This window comes from Cylas formicarius, unplaced genomic scaffold (genome assembly GCF_029955315.1).
Source record: "Cylas formicarius isolate icCylForm1 unplaced genomic scaffold, icCylForm1.1 PGA_scaffold_6__28_contigs__length_40554024, whole genome shotgun sequence".
In the NCBI taxonomy this organism is placed as follows: Eukaryota; Metazoa; Arthropoda; class Insecta; order Coleoptera; family Brentidae; genus Cylas; species Cylas formicarius.
The window spans coordinates 30412718-30425080 of NW_026844347.1; the positions used below are offsets into that span (position 1 = coordinate 30412718).

The 12363-nt window shown below is 33.9% G+C and overlaps 1 protein-coding gene across 1 annotated transcript in view; it reads left to right on the forward strand.

The window, feature by feature from the left end:
* The window catches only part of LOC132703473 (uncharacterized), a 61405-nt gene that overhangs the window by 46013 nt on the left and 3029 nt on the right, over positions 1–12363 (forward strand). Inside the window, exons 4-7 of the mRNA XM_060672745.1 lie at positions 5682–5806; positions 8030–8320; positions 8782–8950; positions 10962–11170. Of these exons, the coding sequence (XP_060528728.1) occupies positions 5682–5806; positions 8030–8320; positions 8782–8950; positions 10962–11170 (794 nt within the window). The remainder of the gene's footprint in view (positions 1–5681; positions 5807–8029; positions 8321–8781; positions 8951–10961; positions 11171–12363) is intronic.

Here is a 12363-nt window from a genome sequence, read left to right on the forward strand (position 1 = left end):
GTCATTGGCTGTGATCGGTTGTGACGTCAATTCGCTGGTGAGACTACGCACCAGCCGGACGGTGGCATATGGAACCCATTAGGGAACGACAACGCTTTCGTGTTGGTGTCCGAAAGTTTTTCGTTTATTGATTATTGTTGATAACTTAAAGTGTTTTTTATTTTATATACTCGTAAATGAGGAACCCATTCCTAGGGAGACTGCAAAAAGATGGGTGTAAGTTGGAAGACTTAAAAATGTTTGCACGGTTAAGGCTGAAGTGACACCTGAACATAATGTTAACAAGAAACGACGGCTTTTATTTATTATCTGGTAACACCAGCCAAAAATAAACGTAAATAATATCCATGGAAAAGTCGCGGTATATATGTATATGTCACAACTTGAATTGTTTATTGCACTTAAATATTGGGTGTTCGATTTTGATATTTGGTATGCTTTACTTCAGTACATAAACAAATGTAATAAAGAAAAATGTTCAAGTTCCTTATTGGGACAAGTCAACAAAGAGCAATCGCGTTGTAAAGTTGGTTGCCAGCCAACACAACGAAATTAGGATACCACAATGAACGTAATCCCTTACATCAATCTTTACTCATTGGAATGTTTTGAAACAATTTTTGGTTAACATAATGGAATGAAACTAGAGATCAATTATCTTTCAATAATCATGAAAAAATAATTTAATATTATTAAGTACAATTCCTTTCAACATTTTCTAATTTAATTGTTATCTTGTTCAATTCCTAATTTTTCTTCAGAAATTGCTCCTTAATATTTATGTTGGGTCTACAAAATTTACTGCCAGTCTAGAGTACGTTTGAACAAAAATTAAGCATTGTTATATAGCACTTTATAAAAATGTTGAATAAATTTAAGAACAGATGAAGTAGGTAATAAAAAAATATAATAACCCAAAAGGATCATGCCGGTTTTAAATTGACGCGAATCCGCAGGCCAATCTTTGGAAAGCACCATGGTTTGAAACACACTACAATCACCACTCCATCCATTTGGGTTAGTGGATATCCCTTACAAAATGCACATGTACCAGGAAATGTGTGTCTGTTATTACTTCGACTAATGCACATATTTTTTGATTCGTTGTAAAATTGCTCTTCCGAACATATAGCGCGGTCGAACAGCTCGCGATTATCCAGTTGCAATCCAAAGAGAAGACTTTAAAACAAAATCGGACAATAGCAGCAACCCCTAACGTCGCGGAGACATTTCTGTGAAAATCAATTTTGGTTATAATTGTCACGTCTAAATCGTCATTGAAAACTCCATATTTCGTGATATTTGGTAAGCCTGAGTAAAGCTAAATATGAATGCAGTAACGCACTAATTTCGTTACTCATTACGTTTTGTATTTGGTGTAGTTAATTATTTGTTAACTATGTGAAATATTCTCATCACACAATCAAAAAGGAGAAATACAAAAAAAAATGGGTCAAACTATCTCGAATTCAACACAAAAGCAACTAATCTAAAATGAATTTATAGTCAAAATAAATTTAGCAATTAGCAAAAGCCTGTTCTCGTATACAGATATAGGCAATGAAAGAAAATATTCACTGCTGCACAACTCTTGCTGATATAAGGAACGCTTCCTCGAAGAAAATTTTCGGAATTTCTGCGTTCGTTATTTATTACCTACCCATTTCTGATCAACGTAAATGGAATAAAATAAGTATATTCTTAATAATTTAAGCGGTCGTATTTCATGCAATATGTCGGTTTCGCTATACCGAGTATAAAGCAAAATTATCGTTAATAGGAGAGCTTCATAATATAATAAAAAAATATGAAATATTCTTATATACCCTATTTTCGCGTAAAAAATATTAAAATATGCATTTAAAGTTATACTAAATTTCAGTATTTGGAACCTGACCTTATTGGTATTGACGTAATTTGTTGGTTAGCAGCAAACTGCAATAAAGCCTGCTAGTTAACCTGGATTACAGGCGGCACTGTTTCAAGGAAATATTCTGTTTGAATTTATGTTAATTTTGTCTTAATTTAATTTAAATTACGTTATATTCTATGCGATAATTTATTCCCAAACGTAATACTCAGATTAGAACAACAGTTGTCGATTATACCAAAATGCTATAGCTCTAGCGAAAATTCCAGGATTAACGGAAAATGGACTGCCAAGGCAGTGCTTATGTATCAGGTGCGTTCAAAAAGTAAGGAGTGAGTATTCATTTATTCATCAAAATTAATGTTGTCCCTTTCAAAGTAATCTCCTCCATATGTAATACACTTGTGCCAACTACTTTTCCAATCTTCGAAGCACTTTCTGGTATGGCCTTAAGTTTTTACAGCGATTTTTTCTTTATCTCCTCAATCGATCCAAACCTTCTTCCTTTCATGGGTTTCTTAAGTGTTGAATACAGGAAAAAGTCTCAGGGGGTCATATCCGGTGAATATGGTTAGTTAAAAGTTAGACACAAGCAACGATCACGATATCACGATAATGCAGCTGCATTATCGTGATATCGTGATATGAATTGTTTCCCCACAATTCTAGGCATTTTCTTCGTATTGCTTCTTGCAAATGAGGCATAACTTAAAGGTAATACTTTTTATTGACTGTACGACATTGTGGTAAGAACTCTTATTGATGTACTACGCTATAATCAAAGAAAACATTAAGCAAAACCTTGATCTTTGTTCGAACTTGACGTACTTTTTTCAGTCTTGGCGATTCTAGATTCTTCCATTGGGACGACAGCTTTGATTTTGATATGTTTATATACCCATGATTCGTCACTAGTTATGACCATTTGAGCATATCAGGATCATAATCGAAGTAATTTAACAGGGCCTGAACGATGCTGCTTCGACAGTGATTATGTTCAAAATTAAACAGTTCCGGAAAAATTTTTGCTGATACACGTTTCATACCCAAAACTTGGTTCGACGATTTTTCAATGCCATTTGTTTCCTTTCCTCAACGCTTTCATCGGTTATTGACCGTTGTCAACATTTCAAGTGTTTTGCAGCACTGTATTTCATTTTTTACACAAATTGTTTGTTCCATTTTTTTGATAGCATAAAATACACAAAACATGTCTAGCGCTTTTATCTCACAAAAAAAGTAAACGTGCAAACTGGCTGAAACTTGTTAGGGACTGCATACCAACATAACAAAAGAAAATATCTAGAATCGAATGTACGTAGCCAGCCAAATAACAATAGTCAACTTACTTTTTGAACACACCTCGTACATGCTAGGTTGTTGTTAGTAAAAACTTTTCCGCAAACCCGTGCTAGTTCACAAAAATTTCACGAAATTCATTCATTTTGGAAAACATGAATTTTTCTAATATTTATAATCGATTTTTTTAAAACCGTATTGTTGTTTTACAAAACTCTTTTAGTTCTGCAACTACAACTTCCTTCTTTTGTCATTTTGGGAAACTGTATAAAAGTTTCCTCGGCGTCTTTTTAAATTAGATCCTTTTATTATTCGACTCACCTGAGATTGACTAATGTAACAAAACCAAAGAAGACTATCTAACAAGTAACGCCCCGATGACAGCTGAATTCAAACAAATTTCTTTAATTTCCAGGTAGAAAAACAATCCAAAATCATTCGTACTAAAGGTATTTTGTTATCAAAGAAGTATCATTTGTAATGCATTTAGAAGTATTTTAGAAAAGCAACTGGTTCAAGCTTGATTTTTTTATCTTTGGTGCATGCCTGAAGAAACAACGTACCATTATGATGTCACTCAATATTTTGCTCTTTTATAACAGTTAATTTAGTTGAGAGGTAATATTCAACCCGATTACCAATTCAAATCGACACACGGAAATATATTATGCAACCATCTTTTCTAGGGTAATTTGTCGATTAGATCAATCTGCGGATCTGCCCCGACAGGTAAACTAGTAGTCAGAGCTTCTGTCACGACAGGCACCACGTAAGAACTAATGACGGCGGTTTGTGTTGCCCGCCTTCGGTAGAAAAAAAAGCGAGTTTATAAACCAAGCTAGTATTACCGCTAATGGAAATGGTATTTAGAAAATTTAAATGGAGTTTTGATACACATGAAATCGATACGAAATAAAGAAAAATTCAATGGCATGCGGTTTAATAATGGACACAAAAACAACCTCGCCAGTGGCGATCACGATTTTCTCCCGTAGCGAGGAAAGGTGTATTGTGTTTATCCTCTTTCGCTTCTCGTTCGGTATATAATGATAAGAGTGTGGGCTTCCTTTAGAGTTAATGCAACGTTATCTCGGGATCGTTCTCCGCCATTTTCGCAGCGAAACTATACCAGCGAAAGTGAATTTATATTGAGCTGGATGGGTTTTTATCTATGCTCTAAGGCAACATACTTTGCAAGTCTAACCTGTTTAGATAACTAAACGCAATTTCCTTCTCTTTAAATACAACAAAAGTTCCGTCAACTATAACCACCAAGCACGATCTAAGAAGCGATTGAAGACCACGTCATTTATTTTTTACTGCCGGGATCCTAAATTTCTTTAACAAAAGACACAAATACGGTTTAACACTCAGAAGAATCCTCCCCAGAACAGAACAGAAAGGGTTTTCTGCTTTTGCTCTCAGATCATATTCTTTGAATTCTGCGCAACTTTGCAAATCCAATGTGAAATTTTACGCACCTTCTTGGGGATAGTTAGCATCTTCCCAAATTTCAAAGCTCCATCCCCTCCCGGACCACAAACAAATTAAAACTTTTTTACACTATTAGAATCTTTGAATTTTGCGCAATTATGCGCCCTAGTTTGACTGCAACCACTAGAACGGGTTGAATTCTTTTTTGGCTCCTTTTTTTTCTAAAAACTAAACGAAACTGTTACAATAAGAGTCAAATAAAATGTTTTGAGTACCTACTATTAATTGATTTTAAAAAAACCAAGCGTAAAATATAGTCCAAGACGTAAATAAAATTTCCCTTTCGACATACCAAACGACAACATTTTTTGTGAAAAAGCCAACTTCTACGGGTCGACGAAATATGTTGTCGAAGATGTTTTCACATATGTCTATAAATTCTGTTTAGATTTCATGGGTACGAAGTGAACAACAAATTTTAGCGTTAAAACTACCAATTCAACTCAATTCAACTTTGAGGTGATCCTGACAAAGACGCAAAAGGTTATAAGGTTCGATAAAGAAAAATTTGGGTTTTTTTTAATCCCCTCCTTTGCCCATAATATCCAGACAAAGAAACCAAGACCATAAAAATTATGTTTTCTTGGTCCTTTTTTTAACAGCGGAAAACTATACAGCAATATAAAAACACTAGCTATAACGCGATTGTTGCGCCGTGAAAATTGTCTCAGTCTTAAATACTGCAACCGGAACAGCACTCAAAACAGATATCTATGCCGTTCGAGGAATTTATCGCAAACAATTCGAATAACTTTTGTTTTTAACGCAATGTTCCGTGAAGAAATGGAACCTAAAGATCGTTATGGAAGGTTTCACTTCCTTATATTCTTTAATTGTATATTATTTAGCAATTAGACTTGAGGTGTCTGTATAGTTTATTATTTGCTCGACTATACGTTTGTTTTAAAACACTATCGGGGTTATGGCGAGAATACTCCGATTACGGATCCATTTGTCATTTTCAACGTTATAGACTGCTCGAAAAAGAATGCTAATATCATACTTTTATAATTTACAGCCGCGAGACCGGGAAACGTCTGCTACAGCAACGCCCATTGTCAGTTATGGACAGCGGATAGCCATTGCGACTTCCTCATTCCTAATCTCTTCGGGAGATGTCAGTGTAACAATCCGTTCAAGCAGGTGAGATCACATAACAAACACCAATACGGTTTTTTTCTTATAATACCAACGAATGAATGATTGGGGCACTTGCAAATCAGTATCATTCACATTTTTAAAGGAGCCACTACATATGATATGCATAAAAATGTGGATATACCTAAGCTCCAACTTATGAGTGCTTGCTCTTTCGATGACAATGTAATCGTTCATTGAGTACCGATTTTTATTATTATATGCATAAATGCGAGCGTTTAATGCGTCCACTGAGTATCTAATTTCAAAAATTCGACGCTCCTTACGTGATGGCCGAATTTATGCCTATTTGTCAGCGTAAGGTGTTTAAGATTCGTTGGGAATCAAGGCAAGTAGACATCGTGCCTTATATCGATTTAGGAGAACTAATGTTCAGGGCATAACTAACCAATTTTTTTGAGATACTGAATAATATAGGGGCGGAGCGTTGAGTAATGAAGAAAGAATGAGGGTTTTTTACGTTATGTTGGTATCGTGCACAAATCAAATGTTTGAATCAAATTTCCATCCTTACTTGAAGATATGCTAAGACATGCCTGAAGAATGCTAAAACTAGCTGGTAAGAGAAGTTTCAATTTCCTTCTGCTTTTGGTGCTATAGACTGTACTGTATATTCAGTGGATAACTCACCATTTTCTTGGAGATACTGAAGGATATAGGAGCGAAGAGTTTAGAAAAAATGAGAGTTTTTTACGTCATGTTGTTATGGCGTAGCAGAAGATATTGGTGCTCATCAATCGACGGTATCGTGCAGAAATCAAATGTGTAGGTCAAATTTCCATTCTTACATGAAGATCCATGGAATGCTAAAAATAAGTGACAAGAAAAGTTTTCCTTCGGCTATTTGTGCTCTAGACTGCGCTCGTTTTCCTATATTGAAACTGTCTATTCACGGAGACGAATATATTAACTGAAAAAACTTTGCAACTCAAATGAAGAGTTTACAAGTATGGATGTCTCTTGGCCAGGATCTGTACACAAATCTAGAATATGGAAAAATTTGGATATACACAACGTCATGCAATGGAATAGGGTTGGCGCTCTTTTGCTGGAAGAATTTGGGTATGATATAGCTCTGTGACTCATGACTCCTTTTAGGGTTGTAGATACAAAGGTAGTTACAAAGGTAACAAGGGTTATACAATACGCAGTTAACAAGAGAGCAGTTATAATAGAGAAATAGTTCGGCCAATTAAAACAGCGTTTTCCCATACAATACGAAACGAAATAGGTATATTAACTCTGCTAAACCGATATCATGCACGATAGTTTACTTCCTAAAATTCTATACGAACCTGAAACACCTTGCGCTAAAAATATAGGCATAAATTCGGTCATCGTAAACGGGATATCAATAATTATTATGAAGCTGAGTCTACTACTAAGGAGCCTTGCATTTTTGAAAGTGGTGGGAGTATAAAAAAAAAAGTCGGTACTTCCTCGCGGAAAGTTGGAGCTTACACGGAGTGCAGTCTGTAAAAATGTGAGTAAAAAGTTAACTGCTGCTACTTTCAACGCATCAACAAATTTGAAAAAAATTCATCGTGAATTTTTATTCATCAAAGTTTGACTCATCCACTATTCTTAATTCGAAAACATAGCTGCAATTATGTTATCAATGTTTTTATTTTAATTCGCCAAAAAATATCAGCTTTTCGATCTCATCAATTTCCGTCGGGTTATTCTTTTTGTTTACAGCAAAAACATGAACCTTAAATTTGAAAAATTGTTTGTACAATTTCAAATCAATTTTTTATAATTCATTCATTTCTAGAGTAAACCTTGAACTTGCATTAGCAACAATTAAAAAAACCTAAACAATTTTTAACAAATTAATTGTGCAAAAAATATTGAATATTTTTACTTCAAATTTCCATTCCATTCAACAGTCATCTTATACTGTTTTTTGTAACAACATAAACATAACATCTCATTTTGTGGGTATGCTCAAGTCCTATAACTTTTGTGAAAAACTTTTATTCGAATAAAATCAAGCTTCAACTCCAAATCAAAAAAACTGTTTTCGTGTAATTAATAAACAAATACTTGCCCAAATTTCAAAGCAATACAATTCGTTCCTACTATTGTCCTCAAACCTAAGTCGAAGTCTGAAATCAGGTACCAGTTTCTTTGAAAACCACCACTATTAATTCGGCTAGACTATTAATTTTCACATTGTTCGTTGGATTGTTATTTCCACATATGCAGGTTGCTGACTCGTGTGTTCGGTCGGCGTTTCAAAGCAAACCAACGCCTTCAACGACAGACTCAAGAGTTATTACTTCTTCTACTTCTGCTTGGCTCACATCTGCGACTACACCATCCACTACGGTCCCTACATCGACAAAGTTCGCAAAGAATACGGGGTCTCCTTCAACTACGACGTCATCCTCGACGACTGTGGACCCGGACATCGAAACAAATGTTATAAACAAACCAAAAATTCCGTTAAGGAAACGGCCACCTTTCCTGAGAGGAGGCGCCTCCTCAACCCTTAAGGTATACTAGACCAGGCCAATCATAATGTTAATAATTATGCACATATGTCCGTTTTATAAGTTTTTATTCCTAATCTTTGAAAATACATTTGAAAAGAAATTGCAGAAATTAAAATAATTTGGGTATTATCAACTCACAAAATAGTGAAAGATTTGAGCAACTGGTTTTAGATCTTTTATTCTTATATTGTTCCAAACTTAGCAAAAAATTAAAATGTCTCAAAAACTACAAACATAACTCAAATAAATCGTGATTTAATTAATTTCAAATACAGAGTCTACTCTAATCGGATTACATAGTTTTGGAATGAAGGGGTATTATGGAATGCCTTAGAAAAGGTAATTAAAAACATAAACTCTAAAATGTAAAGTGGAATATATATGTGCTGTAATGGATTACAAGATAATCTACGTCTCCATATCATTACATTGGATTCACGAATGCCTAAACCTCGATTTCAGCTCAGCCCATCGTCATCCACAACGGAAATGGTACCTACCAGGAAAATTCATTCTACGCCAGCACCCGTAGATGTCAGCACTCGGATAAACATAGCCAATAGAGTCACTACCATGGAGCCGCCCTCGACAGCTTCGCAAATCATAATGTTTTCCGCTACATCAACAACCAGTAGGTGACTTTTGACCATGTTTTATATATTTTCGAATTATTTTCAGGTATTCAAAAAATAATTATCGAATTTGCACGCTGTTGGTAATACACAATTGTGTTAAATCTGACTGAATAATAACTCAAGAACTTATTTTAGAAAGTTGAGAAAAAAAACAGTATAATACGTGATAATAAATGAGATTCTGATCAATGCCTACAAAAAATATTTCTTCGTTCGTTCGAGATTAAATGTACAATTTATGCGAAGAGTCAATCCCATATCAAATACCAAATATACCATTACAAAAGGAAGAGTTTTTTCGACGTTTTTGGTTAAAAAATGAAGAATAAAGGAAAAAAACAACCTAAAACAAATGTTACTTTTCGATAACAAAATAATTTTGTAAAAAAAGAAACAAGTAAATGAGATTAAATCAGAAAAACTGAAGTAGTGCGGATTTTCAGTTTATTGAAACGTTGCAAAAAAGAGGAAATTTTTTAAAAAACTCTCATACTATTTGCAAATCTTCTGGATTCCTCCTGAGTTGGTTGTTTATAAATCAAACTTGCTCACGATTCCTATTGGCTCTTTCCGAGTTTAACTGTGGCTGTAGCTGTTTATATATTGTTTGAGGGGAGCGGAGCTAAAGGATAGGTATAAACAGTGTCTTGAATGACTAATTCCCATACTGGTGGTTAAGACTGTTTGGTCGCTTATCGGTTTCTACACACTATTGAATTTTTCACTGGTAGATGATTTGATAACATGCAAGAATTTATGTTTTATCGAATACGATTTGATGTCTCGTGTGGTGATCGTGTTCGGCAATAGTTATTGAATTTATTTGCCTTAGTTTTAATACTCATTCATATTTTTTAAGCCTCTTTCATATTTTTCGTCCGGTCTCTCCAATGTATTCTTTGTCCCATATGCATGGGATCCTGTAAACTCCTAGTATTTCAAAGAAGTGGACAAGTGGTAAATCCGGATCTGACGCAATATTTCTTAAGTACTTTTAATATGTGGTCAGTGATGTTTTGAATATAAGGAAGAACAACAGAGGAAGGTTCAGACTTATTGTCTTTGGAAGGTTGGTGAAGTGCATTTTTTGATGGAAAGCTTAATATCTCTAATGTGGAAATTATTAGTGACAAGAGCAGGTGCTTTAATTCTAGGTTCAGTTGATAACCGATGATTTTTGCAAGTGCAACGCATTAAGGAATCGGTATGTGTGCGTAGGTTTTCTGTAAACAAAATGTCCCAAGTTTAGGTCTGATTTTCTATTGCTAAAAATGTTGAGATGTGAATTTGGGAGATTATTATTCGTTTCTAATTCAATGCTAAAACGGAAAATTTCGGAAGGATTCTAGACCATAAAGCTAAATAACAAAAGTATCATCAACGTAGCGTTTCCATAATTTTGATTTTAGATTCAAGGTGTCGAGGGCATTGCACTCAAAGGTATATATTTGCGATGACTGGTGATAATGAAGAACCCGTTGCTGTTCCCGACGTTGTTCATTAATTTTACGATTGCAAACAAAAATATGTTCCAGAGAAGCAATATTCCTTCGTTATTTCAAAAAAAAAATGCAAAGTTTCGGATAGTTAAATATACATGACGTTAAAATTTGAAACATTTTTTCATATTAATATATTAATAATCCTCTATCCGATTTTATTAAAATTCCGGGAATGGTTTAAAGTAATAATAATAACAATAAGGTGGAAATTATCAATTCCAGTGGTGTTATTAAACAAATGTGCCCCACTCACTTTTTTTCGTGTGTTGTATTTTTGTGGTATTAAACCAGAAAAGACAATGTTTTTGTCCCAAGCCATTTTTGAAATAATAAAATGGAAAATAAATTGAGCAGATTTCTTCAAAGTGTGAGCAGCGTCGTTTTTCCAATGAATTTACTCCGTTATTTATTTATTTTTTAAATCTTCACCAAACGGTTTGCCTTGACCTTTACGTAGGCGAATTGAAAATAGTAGCTCTAACAATATTTGTTAACTATTTTCCAGCTATCGCTCCGACGACAGGGATAAGAACCAGGGTTGAAAATACGTTCGAAGCGGTCAGTTTGGGATTGCCGTGCGTTACAGATTTACAATGCCGTGCAGCCGATCCATCATCTAGGTGCATGGAAGGCGTATGCGATTGTCTAGTTAAAACAAATGAAACGATCGCCTGCTCGGCAAGAAATCGAGGCTGCATACCAGGAACATTCCAGGTTGGTATTAGATACTATATGTTTATGGTCAATTAGCATTAAAGATTAACTACTTACTTTGCGATGATAGAAACGATTGGCAACCATAACGTATACTTTCTCTCTTTTTTTTAAATGTTGAATAAATGTATCTCAATTGAATGCATAAATGCGAGAAATATGTTGAACGATTCATGACAAAAATTTATAGACTCACATTTTAATATTCAAGAATTATTTAGTTCTACATAAAAGATGACTATTAATAGATAATCGTGAAAGATTGAAATTTATACATTAAGTATCGATTTTGAAGCTTCCTTTCATAATTTTTAAATGTTCTCTTATTTTTCTTATCGTTTAGCTTTCATTAATTTTTTTATTGATGTGATTTATTTTCATTTATAATATGTATTAAAAGAATATTTTTTACTACACAATCTTCATCCACATAATTTTACGCGATTTTAATAAACATTTGTGGACAGGGAATATTCAAATTGTCAATAAGGATATTTTTTACATTTTCTTCTTCTTCTTTTTTCTCCTTGACCTCAGTGGACATTGGCCATTATTATGGTCCATCTAATATTATTTGCTGCAGCACTACAATAAATCCACAGATGAAATGTTAGTTATCTTTTTACATATTCAACGAATTCGCATATTTTTTCAACGATATCGATTTTTATTTTCTAATATACTGATCGAAAATAACCTCTCAACATATTTGCGAGCTTATTCCATTATACTTAGCGAACGCAAAGAATACTGGGAGAAATTGTCCTCAGTGGACATTAGCGATTTTTATGACCCATCTAATAGTATTTACTAGAGCTGACAATAAATTAATTTATTTTTTTACATAGGCAACGAATTAGCATAATTTTTCAACGATATCGATTTTTATTTTTAAATATGCTAATCGGAAATAGCCTTTCGATATATTTCCGAGCTTATTCCATTATACTTAGCGAACGCAAAGTACACTGGGAGAAATTGTCAACTTCAATAAGAACCCTGCTAACCCATAAAATCTGTATTTAAAAATGAAATTTAGTCATTTAGTCAACACCGTCATTTTGAAAAGGATTTTTTTGTTTTTAAAAACATTTGTTTAATGAAAAAAATTATTGGCTAATTTGTTCGTCTTCGGCTGGACACTGTTATTTAGACTTTTTTTCACAAATTCTTGTTTTTTTTTTTTAAATAAT